The sequence below is a fragment of the Xiphophorus couchianus genome, chromosome 7, assembly GCF_001444195.1.
Source record: "Xiphophorus couchianus chromosome 7, X_couchianus-1.0, whole genome shotgun sequence".
In the NCBI taxonomy this organism is placed as follows: Eukaryota; Metazoa; Chordata; class Actinopteri; order Cyprinodontiformes; family Poeciliidae; genus Xiphophorus; species Xiphophorus couchianus.
The window spans coordinates 36,620,302-36,643,582 of NC_040234.1; the positions used below are offsets into that span (position 1 = coordinate 36,620,302).

The 23,281-nt window shown below is 39.9% G+C and overlaps 1 protein-coding gene across 2 annotated transcripts; it reads right to left on the reverse strand.

The window, feature by feature from the left end:
• Window positions 1-142: 142 nt before the first annotated feature.
• LOC114148404 (signal transducer and activator of transcription 4) lies at window positions 143-21,413 on the reverse strand. Of its 2 annotated transcripts, none has more exons than XM_028023673.1 (23): window positions 21,057-21,413; window positions 15,664-15,799; window positions 11,430-11,528; window positions 11,055-11,147; window positions 10,903-10,981; window positions 10,753-10,838; window positions 10,519-10,670; window positions 9,357-9,515; window positions 9,145-9,237; window positions 9,002-9,061; window positions 8,896-8,916; window positions 8,169-8,262; window positions 8,048-8,089; window positions 6,953-7,036; window positions 6,786-6,884; window positions 6,456-6,591; window positions 5,768-5,820; window positions 5,524-5,618; window positions 4,400-4,536; window positions 2,347-2,538; window positions 1,961-2,006; window positions 957-1,062; window positions 143-327 (listed from the first exon to the last, which is right to left on the reverse strand). In XM_028023673.1, exons 1-23 carry the CDS (start codon window positions 21,182-21,184, stop codon window positions 304-306), a joined length of 2,214 nt encoding a protein of 737 aa, XP_027879474.1. In that variant the 5' UTR covers window positions 21,185-21,413; the 3' UTR covers window positions 143-303. The 2 variants fall into 2 exon arrangements, with proteins under 2 accessions (XP_027879474.1, XP_027879473.1); XM_028023672.1 differs by having other exon boundaries at window positions 8,048-8,092; window positions 21,057-21,411.
• Window positions 21,414-23,281: the final 1,868 nt, after the last annotated feature.

Below are 23,281 nucleotides of genomic sequence, written 5' to 3' on the forward strand. Positions count from 1 at the left end.
CTGAACAGCATTTACAGAGAGTCACGGTGAGTCACAACATCCGGTTTCCTCTCCAAAATAAAAGCTCCGAACCAGGACCTCTGGCTGCAGTATTTCTTTCTGGCCAGCGGGGGCGCCGGTGAGCGGAGATGACAGGCTGATATGAAGGAGGAAATTTATTTAGAAAAACTTTTTACAAAGAACTTCAGAATATTGGAGCTCAAATTACAACATTAAATAAAAACATTAAAGATGTTTTTGGTCCCTAAGAACATGAAATATTTATGATATTTATGTTTGAAGAGGTGAAGAAACATCGAGGATTCACTCTGAGTACGGCGAGCTCATCTGGAAACAGAAAGAAAACAAACTTATTCTCAGAGAAATAAAAACACATCAGAAACTGAACACTCTTTTCTTTCTATTTCTTCTGACTAAATTAATTTAGGTTATGAATCAATATGAAAGTAATTATATGTGTATTCTGAAGGCCATGCGTCTCATTTTCTATTCATTTGATTGTTTTTCACCCCTTTAGACTTTAAATTACCGTAATGCACCATGTATGAGTTTTAAATGAGTAAAAATTAATTAAAAACAAAGACAGATTCTTACATAAATGCTTTTAAAAGCTTCTCAGCTTCTTTGCTGTAATTTGGTTAAAACGGACAGGAACCACAGAGGTTATTATTTATTGATATCAGTTATTAACTGATAAATCAGCTTCTTTAAAGTTTTTATGATTTCAGTTTTTAGGACATAAAGAGGGAAAATATGAACTCTGACATATTGGAAGAATAAATAATAGAAATAATCAAATGAATAAATCTTCCACTGAAGCTCTATTAAAATAATTTAAAACAGTCCTGTGAAGATAAGACTACATGGCCACTGGGGGGCGATGTGGTGGCGTCTATCGCCCTGGGCCCCCTCTGCTCTGGACAAACCCCTGGAGAACGCGGCGCGTGGAAACTCACGGTATCGATGTCGAAGCACAGGTGCTCACTGAGCATGTCGAACTCTCCGGGCGTCATGGGCGGCTCTGGAGACGGGCAGGAGCGCGGCGTGGAGCTGGCTTCTGATCTGGATCACAGAACGGGAGACATTTCACTGTAAAGGCCTCAAACCGGATCAGAAACAAGATTCCTCCTCAAACCGGATCAGAAACAAGATTCCTCCTCAAACCGGATCAGAAACAAGATTCCTCCTCAAACCGGATCAGAAACAAGATTCCTCCTCAAACTATTACCAACATCGGTTCGTTTAGAGCAGGGCTGTCAAACTCATTTTGGTTCTGGGCCAAATCCAGATCATGAAGGCTCTTAAAGGGCCGGTTGTGCCAGAAAGTGTTGATAAAATCTGATCACAAACTGTTAAAATATCAATGAATCCTTAAAATTAAATATTATTATTAAACATCTTTTCAGTCCCTCCAGGATTTCATGATTCTTTTTGTGATGTTTGCAATAAAAATCAAAGTGTTTGTGTTTCTAATTTGGAAATATTGATGCTCATTTATGACGTAAATGTGACTTTTTATCACTCGCTGTATAGATCATGGACTATAAGCTGACATCATTTAAGGCTGAGGCAGCTGTTTAGTACAAGTAAAGTTTTTGACAATTTTTGAGAAAAATCTGCAATAAAGTCCTAATTATGTTTTAGTGCAAAATTATCGTGAATTTCCATAATAATTCTCAGGAAACTGGAGGGACTGACTTATATAATTTGGCAGTAAACCAATTTAAAAACTGCATTGATTTGATTGAAACATAATATTTAAGCACACTTAGTGTTTAATCTAGAATCTAGAGGGCCACATAAACAGTTACAGCGGGCCAGATTTGGCCCATGGGCCTTGAGTTTGACACATTTAGAGAGATAAAACGGAGCGAGAGCTTCAGCTACAACCATGTAGCCTGTAGCTTAGCCGCTAAAGTGCAGCTAATGAGAGTTGTGGCCATTTCTGTGGAGGACTCACCGCAGCTCGGAGATGGGGATCAGAGTTGATGGGATGTACGGATAGACTGAGAACACACAGAGGTCAAAGGTCAGAGCTGAAGATTCATCGCAACATAAAAACATCAATGCTAATGGGCTATAGCACCATGGTATTTAGCATAAGCTAATTTTGGTTGATTTACTGAAGTTGTTTATCTTGTAGGAACGTTGTTCCATGATGTTGGTTGGTTGTTCGTTTATATTTTCTGAAAATCAGTTTCCTTGATTTATCAGAAATCTAATCCTCCAAAGGGAAACTGCTCAAGCTGCCACAAGGCTGGGCTGGTAAAACACTGACTACTCAGAGGTACTCCACCTAACCCCAATCAAAGCAAGCCTGCATGAACTCAAAGGTTGGTGTCTTGCCTTTGCTGGGCTGGCTGTTGTAGAGCCGTCCGAAGGCCTCGTCTTTGGGAATGTCGGGATACAGGAACTTGAGCGGGTTTTCCGGAACACCGCCGTTTGAGATCACCTTGTAGTCGCGTATAATGTCAGCGAACGGGAGCGCGCTCAGCCGGTTCTTGGTGTACGGCTCCACAGAGTTGAACTTTACGTCCCCTGTTGGACAAAGTGACAGTTAATAAGACAACAGAAGAAGAAAACTGGCAGCTAATCAGGAAGTGGAACCACAAATCACTGAGCTGTCTTCAGTTTCTCAGGCATTTCATTGGATGCTGGCAGCTAATCAGCTATTCTGAGCAAACTTAGCGCTTTAATGTTCATTAAAGTTAGCTTCTATTAATTACTATGCTGCTAAAACAATTATCTTCCACTAAATACTATGTTGGTTTAACACTTTAGCATTAGTTTTCACTAACAATGATATTAGTTTAGCGCTGTAGCATTTGCTTCAACTAATTATTATGTTAGCTTAGCATTTTAGGATTAGCATCTACAAATTACCATGTTAATATAGAGCTTTAGCATTAGCTTCCATTAAATACTATGTTGGTTTAGTGGATTAGCAGAGCAGTAATTTTCCCAATATATATTTTTAAAATTATTCCTCAATCTTATGTATTCAAATATGACAAATAATGTTTTGGAAATGTAAAGATGCTAAGGTGGAGGCTCCCAGTTGCAACATTTTTTAGAAAATTAAATTTTTAATGGATCTGACCCAGAACTTTGTCAAAACCATCTGACAAAAATAAATATAAAAGCATTTCTGAATGACCCTATTAGAGATATTTTTACTCAGTTTTACAGACAAATGCTTTTCAAGAAACAAAAGAAATATTATTTAAAACAAAAAATAACAAAGTCCATCTGACAGAGTTGACACAGAACTGAAGGTTTTGACAAACCAGTGAGTAAAAAGAAAAACTTGATACATGTGAAGTAATGACATTTATGTAAAATACATTAAAATGAACTAACTGCACATTTAAGTGAGATTTGTCAACATTATCACTGAAAGAGTCACAATGTCAGTTAAAAACTGATGGAGTCGACAAAATGCCAAACTACCTCAATTTATATTATGTTATTCTGAAAGAGGCCATATTGTAGCTCATCAGGTCCATCAAATCTTTACCGAAATTAAACATTTAGTTCACAGAAATTCATAAAAGTTTTGTAAATTGTCAGTTATGGTGTTGACACAATATGGTTGTGACGAACAAGTTAGGAATTAAACAGAAGAAAAAACTAAATAACATAAGCTAACTAGAGCTGCTAGCCCTGTTAGCAAAGGAAGAGAAAGGAAGACGTCATGGGGTCCTCAGGAGTTCTGATGCCCCAAATAATGCCTGATTTATTTTACATTCTTTTTATGTCTGACGATGTTGACAAAAACTTGGGACAAATTTCAATGGAGTTGGAAAATATATAAAAATGATTTTTAATTCAATTTATTGATACTTTTATAATTATTTATTTGAATACTTATACTTATTGTCATATTATATTATCTTAGCATTCCTTTAATTGTTTTAAACTATTATAATGTATTGAGTTTTGCTCCAAGACAAGGGATTTTACAGACACCATCCACCTACTACAATGTTTAAAATAAAAAATATTCAGCAAACTCCAGGAAAACATACATTATTGTTGTTCACATGGCCCAGGTTAGTTTAGTCAGATATTTGAAAAAATATATATTTTGTGTATATTTTATTCAAATGTGCTTTTTTCCATAGGAAATGTTTTATCACTGAGAGCTAATTTCTATGACTAGTACTTTATGGTTTAGCTAGCAGTGCTAGCCACTGCTGAAGCTAAGAAAACCTCAAGGCCAAGAAAGGTTTGGATGCTGACAGTGAAATCCTGTAACTTTGTGTGTTTATATTTGTGTGTGTGTGTGTGTGTGTGTTTATATTTGTGTCGGGGTGTGTGTGTGTGTGCTTATATTTGTGTCGGGGTGTGTGTGTGTGTGTTTATATTTGTGTGTGTGTGTGTTGGCCTCTCCGCCCACCGCTGTCGCTGTGCTCCACCCAGGTGAAGGTGATTCCTCCCAGGTGACTCTCGCTGAAGCGCAGCAGAAAGGTGCCGGGCTCGCGGTCCTTCAGCAGAGCGCGCTCCATCTCTTTGCTCACGAAGCCCATGATGAAGCTGCAGACAGAAAATCACCTTCATCACTTCTCCTTCTGCCTCCAGGCTTTTACTGTAGAAACTATTGTTCCAGCTGTGAAGCTGCAGCCCGTTTTGCTCTGCGCCACTTCTCTGTACGGCCCGAACAATAAAGCAAAGCAGAAACAATCTGGGCAGATTACAGGAAGCTGCAGTTCCTCAGCTCAGATTAAATTGCCTTTAAAAGCTCCTGCTGTAAGATGAAGACAGAAAACAGAATAAAAAATCTGAAGCCAGCTGGTTTCATAAACATCACAGCGATCTGATAAAGGTTTTACACCACTGAGGTTTTTCACTGTTCCAGCCACAAACCTCTGTTTTTATCTACGTAACCGACCAGCACAAAGTGGAGAGAATCCAGGAAATGATTCCTGATTTTCACTGTCCTGAACATACCAGAAAGAAACCTGGCGGTGGCAGCATCATGCTGTGGGAAGCAGGCCAGGGTAAAGTTAAATCCTGACAGGTAAACTTGTTAGAAGCTGCAGGGTTCAGGTTCACTTATGATGGGATAGTTTAGAACATGGGTCAGGATGGCCTAGTCAAAGTCCAGACGTGAGTCCAGATGGGATTCTGTAGGAAGACTTGAAACCTGATTTTCTCAGATGTTTTCCATCTGATCTGTCTGAGCTGAGATGTTTAGAAACACAGAATAAACTCAGAGGAATTTAAAAAATCTAATTTTTCTGATTTTTTTTTTCACAGCTCAGCAGAAACTGAGCAGAACTTTGTGTTGAAAATATCTGTAACATCTGAAGAGTTTAATGTGAAAATGATCTGGAGACATGAATACTTTATCAAAGTTATGAAAAACTTCCTTCTTGTTTTGGGCCTCAGGTGAATCTTGAAGATCCTCATTTTACTGAAAGAGGGAAACATTTTCTCCTTTCTGTTCCTTAAAGCTTCACTAAAAACACTAAAGAATGTGATGGAGGCTCCGTCAGGCTGACGGAGGCGTTGGGGTCTTACTTCTCGTTCCAGACCGGCAGCAGGTGCTTCTTGATGAGCTCCAGGATGGAATCCAGCCACATCCAGAAACTGAAAGGCTTTCCAGGAATGTTCTCCTGTGGAGGACGGAGAGCAGAAGGAGTGACAGAGGGAAGAACTGCACACTGAGGTCACACTGAGGTCACACTGAGGTCACACTGAGGTCACTGTGAGGTCAATCTGAGGTCACACTGAGGTCAGTCTGAGGTCACTGTGAGGTCGTTACCTTAGCAAACTTGGACCAGGAGACTTGGTAATCCCCACATGAGGCGTGCTGACCTGCAGAAACACAGAAAACAGCAGAAATGTCACTAGATTCAAATCTGTCCCAGTTTTGTTTTCTCATATTTAGTAGTTTATTTATTAGGATGAGCAGAGTGTCGTCTGCATAGAGTGAAATAAAACCAGAGAAACCGACTCAGAGCAGAAGCTGTTTGGTGTGACAGAGAGAATTATCCTCCATCTTTAAACTGTAGTTTGTAACTTTTATAAAAAATATATTTTTACATTTTTGTTAAAGTTGTGACAGTTTGTTATGAGACAGATAATCTGTGAAAAAGTCGAACATTTCCTCTTTCTTCCAGCGCTAACTAGAAACGACCAATCAGAGCCAGGTGGCGGGGCTGAGCGCTGTCAATCATCCTCTGTTTGTGAATGGTAAATCTAGTTAGCATAGGGGCCGATGACAGTGGATAAACAGTTTTCCTGTAACGGTAAGTTGTTTCTCCACCATTGGCACATTTAGCAATGAGTACGTGAGGATGATTAGCAGCGCCAATCAGAGCCTCCTGGCTCTGATTGGTTGTTTTGGTTGCATTTTCTCAGTCGGTAAAGCAGCTCAGGCAGGTCAATCTGTTCTCTGATGCGTTTAGCCGTTGCTGTAGCTTTAGCCGCTCCCGGCTCCAGGCGCGTACCCAGCAGCTTTTCGCCCAGCATGTCCAGCTGCTCCTTGTTGAGGCCGCGGCCGGCGAAGGTGGAGAACTGCCAGCTGAGAACCTCAGACAGCTGGCTCCAGCTAGCGCGGGGCGGGTTCCCGAAAAAGCCCAGGTTCTGTACGGAAACACAAGTCAGCAAAACCAAACCGATGGCTACGGCAGGCTGGTTTAGCATTAAATTCACCACACTTACATCCCTGACTACATTTTAACATCAGATTTATCAGTCAGCTTCAGTTTAAGCCGTCTGCAGTAAATGACTAGCTGGTTAGTTTTTTGGCTAAAGTTTTGAGCAGCTGATCATTTCACCCGCGGCTCGTCGGTCAGCAGGTTGTACCACATGACGGAGGCCCAGCCGCCCGGCAGCTGGCTCACGTTGGAGATCACCACCAGCGGCAGCGAACACGTCTGGGGAGAGGAGAGCAGAAATGAGCGACAGCAGCAGCCGGCGTGTGGCGATGGAAACAACCTCTGACCTCCAGGTCGACGGCGAGGCCCTGCACGGTGAAGCAGGCCTCGAAGCTCAGCGAGTGAAGCTCCTCCGTCACAGAGAGCAGGCCCTGAAAGACACCAGCCATCAGAATCCAACCGAGTCCAAACTGCAACCAATCAGAGCCAGGAGGCGGGGCTTAACGCTGTCAGTCACACTCGTGTACTGGCTGCTAAATGTGCTAACGCTGGAGAAACACCATACTGTTACAGGAAAACCAGTTAGTGATGATGCTAACTAGTCTTAGCATTCACAACGTGCTATGCTAGATGCAGCGAAGCAGAGTTATTGACAGCACTAAGCCCCGCCCCCAGGCTCTCATTGGTTGTTTCTAGTTAGCACTGGGAGAAAGCAGAGGAGCTAAATCTTTCAGATAGTTTCAACAAATATGTTAAAATCTATTTCATAAAAGTTACATACTGCAGATAATAACTCTGACTTTCACTTTAAAGTCGGATTTAATCCAACTTTAAAGTCTGATTCGTCGAGTAATTTACTAAACTCAACCAAATAGATTCAATTTTTATATATTTTTATTTTCCAAATGAACAGAAGGAATTTACAAACTGGATGGATTTTTTTTAATGAGGCAAACGGTCTAAACATCGCTTCCCTTCATAATTTAACTTGTTTTATTAAAATCCTGCATTCTCAGTTTATTACTGATAAGATAAAAATATATATATAAATATGTGTGTAACAAGGTTTTATTTTATTTTATAATCAATTCTTCAAATTGATTATATTTGGTCAAACTGTACAATACGTTTCGCTGTGCGGTTACTGTAGCAACCGGTAACTTTCGGCTCCTCCCCTTTTTAACAGTCGATCAGCTCTCTGCATGTATCTGAACATATTTCTGATCAGTTTAACTACAAACAGCATCTCTGTGGTGCTTTGTATGATTTTAGCTGTAATTTTCTGCTTGTCTGACTATCCTAAGTTTTACAAAACACTGGATAAACTTTCTTTTACTGAGGGAAACATTTCCTTCAAACTGTTCTAGATTTTTGTGGCGTTAGTGCTTTAGTAGTGATCCTTTCTGCCCTGCGGATGTTTGATGTGTCTGAAGTCTGGTCACCTCGTTGCCCTTGGTGCCGTTGCTGTACTTCTTCTCTTTCAGCTGCTGTAAAACACAAACTCTGTCAACTTCCAGGCAGCGTTGCAGCAACCTGCGTTGCTCAGCAGTGAAAGTTTCCTACCAGGTGTCTGAACTCGACGGAGAGGCAGCCGTTGGAGTAATCCTCGATGTCCATCACTTTAGTGTTGTTGGTGAGGATGAAGAACTGTCGACTTCTGAGGAGCAAACGGGACGGAGTCCGACTCAGATTCCACCGAAACGCAGACAGAAAACTTCACGCAAAAAATAAGTTCTACAAAATGTCCGGTGTTTCTTCTGGAACGTTTCTGAAATTAATCTCCAAATATTATTTCTAGCGAATTTTCAGCGTTTGAAACTGTTTTTCTATCATTTTTTGAGTAATTTAGAAATTTCAGCCTTTTTTTCTCCGTTTGTAACGGACCTCATCAGAATCCCATCAGAACTTTTTGAACTTTCTCCGTCAGTAAGGAGGAATCTGGATTATTTCCTATGAGTTTCTGCTGAGGCATCTGAACGTCTCATCACAGCATTTCAACCAGGTCAAGACTTTGACTAGGCCACAGCAGCACCGTGATCCTTTTGTTTTCCAGGCTCTGTGTTTGGAACCGTTCACACTGCAGTCTGACCCCATTTAATGAGCAGCAGGAACGATGCAAAAGAAAATCTGATTTCAGTAAAAAAAATTAGATTTGAAATCAAAACCTGCTGTGTGAAGGTGGTCATAATGTTCTGCTGCAAACTGACCGGTATGTTGCTGTTTTATAACTGTAAGAACATGAAAATGTAGCTTCATGTTTAGCGTTTTTTATCTGAGAAGTCAGACTCACACTCTGCCGGCCGGAAGATCCCTGCAGAGACGACGACACAGGAATTACTCCTCAGGTTAACGTCGAATTAATATTTATTTTATTCATATTAAAAACCGTTTCATACTTATCAAATGTTGTTTTCACTTTTAGCTGATAATCCACTTCAGGAAGTTTGACCAAAAGTCTGAAAGGAGGAGAAGAGATTAGCTGTTTATCTTTCATTATGACGGCAGTGGGAACGATGGACGGCTGCTGGGCTTCAGTTACCGGACTTTGGTGGTGAACTGGACTCCGGTCTTGATGATCAGAGGTTTCTGTGGGTGTGTGGGCATGCAGGGCTGCTTCTCCACCACAAAGGAGCTGAAACCAAACCGTGGTCACTGCCATGGACCCAATATGATCATATATTCATTATAAATTCATGTTATTTCAGACGGGCCCCGGAGACGGGCTGGGCCCCGGAGACGGGCCGGGCTCACCTCTTGATCAGGTGGTAGATCAGGTATTTGACTCGTTCCTCCATCTGAGGCTTCTGCAGCGGGATGGGGTCGCTCTCATACGTCACCTTCACCACCAGTTCTCCCAGTTTGTCCAGCTGCCGTTTGATCTGGAAGAGGCTCTGTGCCGTCAGAGTGAACCTGAGGGAGCAGGAGGGTCAAAGGGTCAAAGGGTCAGAACCGTTTGACCCCAACAGAAGGAGGTCAAACTCTTTAAAAAACTGTTCAACGGTCAAGTGATATTTATCGTTTTACAGTTTCACCAATAGAAACATGACTCACCTATTTTACTTTACATAGAATGAAAAACATAGAAGCTAAAACTGCTAATCATGCTAGCTAATGCTAACCTAGCGTAGCCACATGTATCTTCCGGTTGCTAATATCTGAGTTACCTTCACAACATTTAGTTTTCCAGTCATTCTGTTTTGAGATTCAATTTATCACTTAATATTTATATGAATAATAAAATACTTGATGCTAACATGCTAACATAGCCTAGCTTAGAGAGAATATCGCAGGTTTAATTTAATATTCACAATATTTTCTGTGAACTTAAGGAGATTCATAAATAAACTAAACAGTGTTGTATGAAAAAAAGAGATTGAAAACTTATAATTTATCACTCATTTTTTTTTTTACTATTTCCCTTGTAGCAGATAAAAAAATACTACTTCATAATATCACATTAATAATAATATCACATTAATAATAATAATATCACATTAATAATAATATCACATTAATAATAATAATATCACATTAATAATAATATCACATTAATAATAATAATAATATCACATTATTCAGGTATTATTGACTTTTTGTTGTACAATTTTTTACTTGTATCATTACAAGTTTTTATTACATTATTATGACTATTGTGGTGATAGGAGTTTATTCTCATCATTGCGATTTTTTCTCAAATTATTACAACTTTTCTCATGACTTTATTTTTGTGATGTAAACATTTTTCTCTAACTGTCGTATCTAGATGATGTCATCGCTGATATTTTCCATTCATTTAGCTAAAACTGAGCAGTAAACGTATTTGTGTCGCTAAGGTTTGAGTTTATAAGGCTGATTATTTATTAAATCAGTTATTAGTGTAAATATTTAGCAGGATGTTGCTGCAGCTCCTCACCAGCTCTGCAGCTGCTCCAGCCCCGTCAGCAGCGGCCCACCGATGGCGGCGATCTGCTGCCGGCGTTTCCAGTCCTGCAGCTCCGGTCGCAGCTGAGAGGTCATGAGGTCGTCGATCTCTTTGATCACTACGTCCATTTTTGACAGGATCTCCTGAAAACCAGAGGAGGAAGGAAGAAGGACGAGTTTACGGCTGTAGATGTTGGAGCTGCTGAGGTTTGGTGTCTCCGCTCACCTTCCGTTTGAAGTCCAGCCTGTTGAGCATTTCCTGCAGTCGAGTGATTCCATGTTTGATCATCTCTGACGTTCTGTCTGCCGATTCTGGAAAATCAAACATGTGAATATTCAGCATTTCCTTCCAGCCGATCCTCGACGCAGCGCTCACCTCGTGACTGAAGCGTCTTGTAGCAGAAATCGAAATCGTCCTGCATGTCCTCGATGTTTTTCACCGCCTGGTCCATCAGCTGCAGACAAACGTTTAGTTTTTATCACAGCTGATGCTTCGCAGCCTGTTTGGCTCCAGCTGTGCTCAGCTACCTGGACGCTGTTTCTGATGATGCTCACTCGGTTGTCCATGTTCTTCTGCCTCTCGAAGGCCACAGAGTTCTGCAGCGACTGCTCCAGCGCGCCCTGCAGAAACACCCGGCCGGCCAAACTGAGCTCATATGTCTTCATTTTACAATCATTCATCACAGAAAACTGCAGCATCAGAGAAACAGCAGCACCAGAGAAAACTGCAGCATCAGGGAAAACTGCAGCATCAGAGATAAACGCAGCATCAGAGATAAACGCAGCATCAGAGATAACTGCAGCAGCAGAGAAAACTGCAGCAGCAGAGAAACAGCAGCATCATCATCATCATCATCAGCAGCAGCAGCAGCATCAGCAGCAGCATCAGGCTCCGTCACCAACCTGTTCCTGTGTGCAGGTGGTGGCCAGGATCCTCCGCTCCTCCCGCAGGCAGGTGGAGATGACTCGGGCCATTCCTGTGGGGTTGGTGGTGTATTTCCTCTGGAGCCACAAACACAAACAGCAACGTGTTTCAGGTTAGAGCAAAACATTTTGAATAAAACCAGATGAGGAAGTTATTTAATCGTTTCCACATAAACCGGTTCAGTATTGTTTTGTTTCCTCTGTTATTCAGAATATTGTTATGCAACAACAATCACAAAACAGAAACTCGTCACGCTCTCCATCCATGATGAATGAGTTCATCCTTTACCCACAATGCATTGCTATAGTACAGTAGACTGAAGTCCTATTAGAGTTAATTATACAAAATTAGCGACAGCAAAACTCATCATGATGAACTCAAACCTCGAGTTCATCATGATGGTTTATTATTGGTTTAGCGTTTAGCTCCTCTGTTCATGTAGCGCGTTAGCTTCCGCTACATATCATGTTGGTTTATCGCTTTAGCATTCAATGAATTTTGACTTTATATGGAAACAGAAAACTCACTAAATCAGAAAAGGTCATTTAATTCAACAGTTTGAAGATGGAGAACTTCAAGATCCTGAATCTGACAGCATGAACTTTAAAAATAAACTTCAGAACTTCAGTCTTTTTTAACAAATCAAAAAGAATTATGGTTCCATATTCCAAGTAAAATATTTTCATATCTGGGTTAGTTTATTTCTAAGATGTGACTTGGATGTTAAAAAAATGCCTGTTAAACTTTCCTTCTTTCACCAGCAGGTTTTATTATATTGGGGATTCATCTATAAACACACAATACTCCCTAAGGAATTTCTGTTACATAAAAATGAATAATAAATCCATCTTTACACATAATTGGCTGGAACAAGGTGTTTGGTCTGTGATGCATTTATTAAATAATGGAGGGATTCAGTGTTAAATATAACCTGCAAATTAATAAAAGTGAATTTTCAAAAATTATTAGAGCTTTTCCACAAAATATTTTATGCACAGCTAAATGTCTTTATGAGAACCATGTTTACAGAACTTCTGGTCTACCTGGACTTCTGATTAATGGACCCAATATCACAGGTAAAAAACTAAAAACTCAAAAATTAGAGAATGTTTTACTACTTTGTTTCCTTTGGTATCAAATCAAAATTTCATATCACATGTCTTCTCAAAGGTTCAAAGAGTAAAAATTAGAACAAATTATTTAAATCTTCCTTTTCCTCCAAAAGCTAAGGAAGTCCACTTTAAAATCTTTTTATCCCTCTAAGGAATCATCAGACTTGATTTGCTATTGATGATAAAACTTGTTTATTTTGTGATATCGAGTCGACTGAACATCTTTTCTATTAATGTGTTTATTGCAAAGTTTTCTGTTATAATGTTCATCACTGGCTTTTCCCTAAAACTCCAAACTTACCTGAATTTTCTAAGAAAGACATTATTTATGGGAAAAGAAATTTGAAAGGCTACTAAATGTAAGAATTATCATGGGCAAGTTTTTCATTCACAAATGTTGTTTTCTTCAAGCAAAACCTTTTTTCCCATTTTTCACAAGGAGCTCTGCCGCCTCTTCTTATCCATAAAGTTCATGGACAAATAACCAGATGCAGAATCAACGATCTGAAGCTGCTGGAAACACTGATGGTGATTTTTGTTCTTTTTGTTTTGTGGTTTTGTCTCTTCTGTCTGTGTGGAAGCAGCCAGTCGACTTTTTCAGGTTTGAGCACATCTGATACTGATGCCATGTTTGTTGTATTTGATGTTATCAATACATTAAGAAAAACTGAAATATCTCCTCAGCATTAGCTTCTGCTAAATATCGTGTTGGAATAGCGATTCTTATGGCGTCCCATTTGAAGAAGCTCAGCTGTTTTTTCCTTCCATTCTTTACATAATGAGGTTTTCCTGCTTTGGTCTTGACTGGATGTTTCTACGGTTCTCATTGGGCCTGAAGTTTCAGATACACTTTGCCTCTCAGATCAGACAGCATAAAGGAAGTCCAAATCTAGTAATATAGTATTTCCCCCTTATTAAACCGTTGCCATAGTTTCACCAACATCTGCTTGTGATTGGCTGATCGATCCTCTTCCAGTCACTACAGAGCTGAACTCTCAGGGTCAGATTATATATTTAAGTTACAAACTAATTTCATCAAAACTCTGAAGTTCTCACAAGGTTTTAATCTTGCAAACATTTTAGATTCTACAGCTACTAAAATCAGCTACATAAACATTTACAAATTAGGCTTGAGCAAATTTAGCCACCGCAAACTTTCCCACAGCCGTATTTTTACCACCATGAGCTTCTGCTTGACATTTACACCCAGAGCGAGGTGTTGGCCTGCCCATTCAGAAAAACCAGAACGTTTCTCTGTGGAAAATTCACCCACAGGCATGACGAAGCTTTCATCACCAGTGGAAAGTCAGAGATCCGATGCACACCTACACCGAGAGCAGAAGGTCTGCTCGTTTCTCTGCTTCCAGCCTCAAGTGAAGACTTTCTTCCCTGTTCGCTTCTGGAGTTTATCTCTCACAACTTTCCTGCTAAAGAAACAGACTCAGCAAAAACCTCAAGGATGATTTCAAAATCAATCAAACGAAAAGCAAAACTAAGCTTCAAAGTCTGTTTTGGTCCTTGTGTTGCTTTAAATCTACAGAAACACAACAGCAGCAGAAAACCGCAAACGCCTCAGAGCTCAGGAGTTTCTGCTTCCTCTCGACATGATGTTCGCTTCGACACAAACATCGAGCTGACAGGAAGCCGCGGCGAGGCGCCACGGCCCGGTTCTGCAAAGGTGAAGAACTTTTCAAGAACAAAACACATGCGCTCATGTTTCTGACGTTTCCTCAACCAAAATGTCCTGCAGAACTCCTCAAGCAAACAGCATTTACTGCAAAAAATACTCTGAAGTACTGAGAAATACCGTGAAGTACTCGGCCTTCAGATGGATATTCAAAGCTGGATGTCTGGGATTAAGTTCATAAACATTTCCAGATCATTTGGAGGAGAACCCAGCCACACATTTAAAGCTCATTTCAAGCGAACATGAACTAGATTTTACTTCCTTTTCTCTCCTACAAGCTGTGCAGCAAACCCCATCCTGCTACTTCTGCTTACTGCTGGCGTGTTGCGGCTCCGAGCCACTGACCTGGTTCTGATGCCAGAACCGTTTCAGGAGGAATAAACTGGTTTCTGTACGGATGAGTAAACGTTTCATGGTGATGCTCATGAAAGTACCGGAAAACTTTTTCCTATCAGTGAAGACAGATTACCGTAAATCCAGGCAGAATTCGTTACCGCCCGGAAATCTGTACAAATGATTTAACGCTTCCAGCAGCTCATCTTCCTAAATATCAGTAAAAAAACTAAAAATGAATCAGTTTTAGAGCTTCTTCCAGTGGTGAACACACTGCCGCTAATCTGCTAATAGCAGCACTAATGTTTCACTTAGTTTTTGCTAACTTTGAAAACAAAATTAGTGCTTTAAACTTTAGCACTAGCCTCCCCTAATTATGTTTATTTAGAGCTTCAGCATTAGTTTTCATTAATTGCTATTGTTAGCTTCCACTAATTACTATGTTGGTTTAGTGTTTTAGTGTTAGCTTCTTCGCTGACATTGTCCGTTAGCATTAGCTGAAGTAATGTTTATGATTGGTGTTATGGGATTAGATAACAAACCTGTTAGCTAGCGTTGCTAGCAGCTGGCTCCTTACCTGTCCCTGTTATCTTTCTATACTTTACTGCGCTAATAAACGGCTAGCCTTCTGTTTACCTTCAGAACCAGAGATTCTGGTCCGTTTTGACGGATCCGTCATCAATGATGAGAATCTAAAGTTCATGGAAAATCTATTTTAAAAATGCAAATTTTCATTTCATTGCTTTCTGTTTCTCTTTTTGAATAAAATAATCTGATGACCTGCGTGACGTCTGCTCTGGAGTTGAAGCTGAATTTTGTTTCTCTTCCTTCCAGGATGAGATTCATGTTTTTATTCTGCATGGAGAACTTCCTGTGGAGTGTGGTCATGAATAAGAGAACAAGCTGTAGTAAATAAGACCATTTCTGGTGATGATCTTAACGACTAGGAAAAGAAAAACTCAGAAACAGGAAGGAGAAATAAACGTGATGCTCCTGGAAACCAGGTAACTGAATTCCTGAGGTTTTAGGTGAAAATTCATCTTTTGAATGTAAAACCAGAAACAAAGCCGGCGTTGTTACCTGCAGCTGCTGCTGAATGATTTTCATGTTGTGTCTTTGCAGGAAGTTCTGCTCTTGAGATCGGACCTTCTCCAGCTGCGTCTGCAGGTTGGTGAACAGAACCGAAGCCATCGCCTCGTCGTTGACCGCAGAATCCCTGAAAACGGCCGAAACCGACCAGAAGAGCAGCGAGATTTACACGAGACTCTCCAGCTGGACATGATAGAGAGATTCATCTTATGGTTTAAATCATGTTGCAACTGGGAATGGATGCACTTTGACCCCAGAACGGCAAAAATCCAACTTCTGACTGATAAAAGTCATAATCACTGTGAATGTCAGTCCTACTGAGACTGATTTCAGTCTAAAAAGAGAGAAAAGGTTGATTTCTTTTAGGTTTGAGAGAAAGATGCACCAATAGTGAGGAGTTCAGGTAGGAGGGTGAAGTTAGCGTTGGCGGTGAAGTTAGCGTCGGCGGTGAAGTTAGCGTTGGGGGTGAAGTTAGCGTCGGCGGTGAAGTTAGCGTCGGCGGTGAAGTTAGCGTCGGGGGTGAAGTTAGCGGGAATCTGAGGATCAGGATGTTTGCAGATGACATTGTGATGTACATTTCTCTGTCAGCATTACAGTTAGCGCGGTTAGCTTAGCATGATGTGTGTTTGATTTTAGTTTGAGGTTTTCTTTTTGACAGAGTTCAGGGGTGACTGCTGGGTCCAGACAGTCGCATTAAGGGGCTGAATTTGTGTTTTCCAGGCACCTGGTGCCATTTTACAGCATAATAAAACTGTTGGCTTCTGTTGCTATAAAATGCTATGAAATATGAATTACAAGAAACTTAACTTTGTAATTCAACACCTTGAAACTGTCATTAGATTGAGATATAAATCTCATTAAAAGAAAAATTATGTTTTTAATGTGTTATAGTGAGAAATGTCCTCGTCATAAATAGTTTTATATGTTATTTTAATGACAAATTTTCTCATTAAGATATTTCAAATAAAATTCTTTTTTTTTTCCTTTTTTTTTCTCCGAAGAGTTTTTGCGGCGCTAGCGGCTTGTATTTTTTGCGACAGTAGGCAGACAGGAAGAAGGGCGAGGAGAGGGGAGAGGACATGCGGCAAAGGTCGCCGGGACCGGGAGTCGAACCTGCGGCGTCCAAAAGTCACACACACATAATGAGACATAAAATTCATCCATGTTATGAAAATGGGAAACATTTTATGGCAATAAATGGTTTAAAAGGCTCAAAAATGGCGGCCATCTGGAAAATTGGCGGTTATCATGAACTTGAAGTGGCTGATGGGAAAAATTAATGAAATGAAACCATGAACTACAGAATCATATTTAGAAATGAAGGTGAACGGGCGTGCCGTGGTGGCGTAGCGGTTAGCGCGACCCGTATTTGGAGGCCTTCAGTCCTCGACGCGGCCGTCGCGGGTTCGACTCCCGGACCTGGCGATATTTGCCGCATGTCTTCCCCGTTTCCTGTCAGCCCACTATGATATAAGGGACACTAGAGCCACAAAAAGACCCCCTGGAGGGGTAAAAAAAAGAAATGAAGGTGAACTAAAGACGACTGAATCCTTCAATAAAACCTTTCAAAGAAACTCGTTTGTTTTTCAGAATAAAAGTGACAGAAAATGTTTTAAAATCCAACATTAATGTTTGTAGCAGCTGCTGCGGCACATCAAACATAAGCCGTGGTGAACAGACAGGAAGTGATGTCGATGAGTGAAGCTTCATGAAGTAATCTGATTACTCTGATAAAGCAGTAATCCTGCTGTTTTTTTGGTAAAAAAAATATAAACAATAAAACATACAAAAAGGACATGAAATACAAATCAATACCTAATGGAAAGAATACAGCAGTGAGTTTCATTGTTGACTGACAGTCACTAAACACTAACAGTACAAATCCTGAATTAAAAAGAGAAACTGCTGTAGGAACAAAGCAGAGCTGCTACCTGATATTCTATCTGTAACTAACTGTTTCTGTTACTGTAACCTTTACTGTAACTGTTACTATAACTGTTACTATAACTGTTACTGTAACTGTTACTATAACTGTTACTGTAACTGTTACTATAACTGTTACTATAACTGTTACTGTAACTGTACTGTTACAGTTACAGTTACTGTACTGTTACTGTACTGTACTGTAACTGTTACTATAACTGTTACTATAACTGTTACTGTAACTGTTACTGTAACCGTATTTGGAGGCCTTCAGTACTCGACGCGGCCGTCGCGGGTTCGACTCCCGGACCTGGCGATATTTGCCGCATGTCTTCCCCGTTTCCTGTCAGCCCACTATGATATAAGGGACACTAGAGCCACAAAAAGACCCCCTGGAGGGGTAAAAAAAAGAAATGAAGGTGAACTAAAGACGACTGAATCCTTCAATAAAACCTTTCAAAGAAACTCGTTTGTTTTTCAGAATAAAAGTGACAGAAAATGTTTTAAAATCCAACATTAATGTTTGTAGCAGCTGCTGCGGCACATCAAACATAAGCCGTGGTGAACAGACAGGAAGTGATGTCGATGAGTGAAGCTTCATGAAGTAATCTGATTACTCTGATAAAGCAGTAATCCTGCTGTTTTTTTGGTAAAAAAAATATAAACAATAAAACATACAAAAAGGACATGAAATACAAATCAATACCTAATGGAAAGAATACAGCAGTGAGTTTCATTGTTGACTGACAGTCACTAAACACTAACAGTACAAATCCTGAATTAAAAAGAGAAACTGCTGTAGGAACAAAGCAGAGCTGCTACCTGATATTCTATCTGTAACTAACTGTTTCTGTTACTGTAACCTTTACTATAACTGTTACTATAACTGTTACTGTAACTGTTACTGTAACTGTTACTGTAACTGTTACTATAACTGTTACTGTAACTGTTACTATAACTGTTACTATAACTGTTACTGTAACTGTACTGTTACAGTTACTGTACTGTTACTGTACTGTACTGTAACTGTTACTATAACTGTTACTATAACTGTTACTGTAACTGTTACTGTAACCGTATTTGGAGGCCTTCAGTACTCGACGCGGCCGTCGCGGGTTCGACTCCCGGACCTGGCGATATTTGCCGCATGTCTTCCCTGTAACTGTAACTTACTGTAACTGTTACTGTTACTGTAACTGTACTGTTACAGTTACAGTTACTGTACTGTACTGTACTGTTACTGTACTGTACTGTAACTGTTACTATAACTGTTACTATAACTGTTACTGTAACTGTACTGTTACAGTTACAGTTACTGTACTGTTACTGTACTGTACTGTTACTATAACTGTTACTATAACTGTTACTGTAACTGTTACTGTAACCGTATTTGGAGGCCTTCAGTACTCGACGCGGCCGTCGCGGGTTCGACTCCCGGACCTGGCGATATTTGCCGCATGTCTTCCCTGTAACTGTAACTTACTGTAACTGTTACAGTTACAGTTACTGTACTGTACTGTACTGTACTGTACTGTTACTGTAACTGTTACTGTACTGTTACTGTAACTGTTACTGTTACTGTTACTATAACTGTTACTATAACTGTTACTGTAACTGTTACTCTATCTGATGAAGCCTAGGCGCAAATTCAAACTGGAAGACTCTCTAGCCACACCTTCAGCAACCGATCAGCGCACGCCACGCATCACCCTCGACCAATCAACGCCGGACCAAGCCATGTCACGCCCTATCATCATTCAAGCCCCAGCTGAAAAGGACCTTCATCCAAGGACCCCTCCGCTTTCCAGCCGAGCTCATCCCACCTCCAACCCATCTCCACCTCCACTCTCCTAGCTCTTCAAGGATGCATCCTTCATCGACCTCCACCACCAGTGTCGGGTCCCGGGGATGACGTTCCTATCAGCGTCGGGAACGCTCGTCCCAGCTTATCGCAATCACAGCTCGATGTCCTCTGCCGGGGCCCGAGCGCCAAAGACTTTAATTCATGCATGTCAATAAACTCTCCTAATCGCTTCTCTTTCTCCGTCTGAGTCTCTCCAGATTGAATTACTGTAACTGTTACTGTTACTCTATCTGTTACTGTTACTGTAACTGTTTCTGTTTCTTTTCATACAGAGAAGTCTGAGCCGGAGGCCTGAAGGCAGAAACTGAACTCAGCATGTAAAAGCTGAGATCCGTCAGCAAGGATGGCTTCAGTTTCCCTGATGATGTGTTTACTGACCAGTTCTGTATGTGAGCTTTGTTCAACTCCAACAGAGGAGAGAAAAAGTCAATATGTGATCTATAAAATATCATCATTGCTGACTTATCAATGATGATCCTATTTTATATGACAGTAAAAATATTCAGAAAAAACCGAAACAAACTGTAATGTTTCATCACACTGCGGTTACTTTTGGAAAAACTACATTAAATTATCACAAAACCTGAAACCAAACTCTTAAAATATCAAAGTGAAAGTTTGATTTAGTTTCAGATTAAGTAAAAGTTATTTATAATATTTAGTTAAGATCAAATCACAGCTGCAAGAACAAATCGGTTGGTTTTGTTTCGTATCTTATTTTGTTTTTTTCTTTTTATAAAACTCATAAAACACAGATTAGCATGATTATTTATCAAGTTTTTCTTCAGACTTAAATGATTTTCCCTTGTTTTGGTTCAACATCGGATCATTTTCTGACCCCATTAAAATAAACTGTAAATGAATCAGTTTGAGGAAAAAGATTCATATTTAAAAAGAAATCTCTGTTTTTATTGTCTTTATTGTTTTATCTTCCTTTATCTATTGTTGTCTTTATATTGAACGAAGAAACAGAAAGAATCTGTTTTTGTCAAAGTCTGCTGGTAACGAAGAGAGAATGAAGATTTCACTAAAAACGACGTCGTTTTTCTCAGACTTTGCTGCTCAGTGAGGAAAATCTGTGAGAATATTCTGAATAGAAAATATTATTTAATGAATTTCCTGTTGGAGTTTCGCTCCTTAATTTTTATTAAGGAGGATCATGAATGTTTTACAGAAGCTGCTCCGTTTATTAAACCTGACCACAGGTTTTACTCTCAGGTCAAATCAAACCAGACTAAACAGAAGGAAATGTTTTACTGTAAAATGTTTCTCTGTTTCTGGAGCAGGAATTTAAACTCGGCCTAATTCCAGTTAATGACATGATTACATGAAGCAGGAATCGCGGGAGGTTACAGGAATTTCATCTCTGAGGAAGATAATTAAATATTCTCAAAATGAAAGAACAAATTGGTGCTTCAAACCCGAATCCTCTCCAGATCATTTTATATTTACTGAAAAAAGTGAAATTATTCTCAAACTCGTGAGACTTTTTATCCATTTAATTTGATCCATTTCTTTACGTTTTAAGCAGACATGCTGCCATGTTCAGGTCCACGGTTGCAGTCGATGCATCAGAACCGACCCGAGTCGGACTCACCAGTCCTGGGACTCAATCCAGCCGGCCAGGCCCTGCCGGATGTCCATGGGGAAGTTGTCATCGTACAGGTAGTCCACCTGCTCCAGGAGCCTCATCTCCAGCTGCTGGACCTGCTTCCACTGGCTCATTCTGCTTCTGGCTCAGGGTCAGAGGTCACGGTCCGGGGGGCTCCTTCAGAAAGCTGGCTGTGCTGCTCTTCAGATGATCCTGGGTGTCAGAGCGCCGTTTCCCCGTCACTCCCTGCCAGCATGTGCGCCTGCTTCTGTCAGAGGTTTCAGTTTTACAGTGCGCTGCGTTCAGGAAGAGAGCTGATTTACTGGCGGCTGTCGCTCAGCAGGAAGCCGGCCCATCCCCCGCCACGCGTCAGCTCGCAGGTTTCACCCCCCACTGTTCCACTCCGACAGAAAAACAGCACAGGAGAGCAATAAAACCAGAAACCTCAACCAAAACACAGGAAATCACAATGTATGGAGCTCCCAAAGTGCCATTAATTATTGTTTCATTGTGTTTACATTTAGCTCCAAACTGAATAGTTACCTCATTAACTAAATATTTACTTACTAATTACATATTTAGCTTGCTAATTAAATAGTTATCTTCAAACTAATATGTAGCCCATTAACTAAATATTTACTTGCGCTAACTCATTTGCTAGATAACTATGAAGTTTCAGATCTAAATATTTAGCTAGTGAACTAAATAGTTAGCTTACTCACTAAATATTTGGCTTATTATGTAAATATTTAGGTTCCGACTAAGTAGCTGACTAACTTAATATTTAGCCTGCTGTTAAATATTTAGCTCCCAAATAACTTAGCTCAATAACTAAACATTTAGATTAAAGCCAACTTTTTGCTAGCTAAAGATTTAGTCAGGAGCTAAATATTTAGTTTGATAATTAAATATTTAGGATAGAAGTAAAAATACATTTTTACTTATTTAGCTTAGAACTTTACTTATTTACTTATTTATCTCTAAGCTAAATATTTAGATCACTAACTAAATATTTACTTTGATATTAGTTTGTTAGCTAAATGTTTAGTTTGGATCTAAATATTTAGCTGGCTAGATATAACAGCCACTTTAACACAAAGATAGCTTGAACAAATATGAGGCAGATATTTCCTGGAGGAGTCATGCTGTGGGACTGCTGCTGTCTCTGTTTCCTCTGAATTATAATAAATTATTGAGTCTAACTTTAGACATCACACAGTGAGTCACAGATTAATATTGGGAATAAAACCAGCATGATGTGTGACTGAAAGTGAGAGTTGACCTGAGGTGTTGGTTTCATATCAGTCATAATGAATTATAATGTTGATAACTTTCTCTGTCTGACACCCACAGTCAGAACAAACTAAACGTTAGAGCTTAAACGGGAAACACTTTCTTCAAAGCGCCGCGTGTAATAGTTGCCATTTTAAGTGGAATAACTTTGAGGGTGTCATAATTTATTCCTCAACAGAGATGGCATCTTTAAAATGTTTTGAAAGGAAAACAGTAAATTTAGTTGATTTAAATACTTAATTTTAAGAGTCGGTTAATAATTTAAACTGTGATCTGCTGACACCTAGTGGAGAAAGTGTTTGATTGCCTGACAGACATAATAAGGACTATCATCTGGTCTGCTATCCTTTCAGTGACTCATTAAACTATTTCATCACCTGAAAAATTTAACAAATAGAAACTTGATAATTTTGACCCAATGAAAAACTTGTGGATTTGTGCTTCAAATCCACAAGTTTTGGATTTGGAGCACAAATCCAGACTTGTGCTCCCAGTTCTTCTTCTTTAAACTTTATGCAGTTGTATGTTTTAGGTAATCCCACCGGCATTAATAAATCATTAAACATCCGTACTACATTTGCAGCTCATGAGTGGCTCCAAACCACTATATGGAACAGTCCATATAGAGTGAAATAATACAGTAATAACATGTCGATAGTTGTAGTAAAAATAACAAACTGAGCTGTTTGAGAGAAACTGCTAAGAATGACTCTCAGCCTTTTATTACGAAATCTCGATGAGTCAGTTAGTGAATGACAGGAAGTCCGAGTCTTCTTCACCCAACAGATGCTGATTATTTCGTTTCTTTTCATCCCATAATGCCAGAACACGTCCGACACGACCGTCCCAACATGGCCACGTCGATTACGTTCAAAACATTTCATCCTCAGTGCCATTTCCGCTCGCCAGGTGGCGGTAAGGTTCCAACCGAAAGCTTT

Coding starts and splice junctions, on each gene's coding strand:
- LOC114148404 (XM_028023672.1), bottom strand. CDS start 21,184: ATGAGCCAGTGGAAGCAGGTCCAGCAGCTGGAGATGAGGCTCCTGGAG. Junction 15,800..21,056: donor TGGATTGAGTCCCAGGACTG/GTGAGTCCGACT, acceptor GGCCGTTTTCAG/GGATTCTGCGGTCAACGACG. Junction 8,263..8,895: donor GATCTTCCGGCCGGCAGAGT/GTGAGTCTGACT, acceptor TTTGCTCCTCAG/AAGTCGACAGTTCTTCATCC.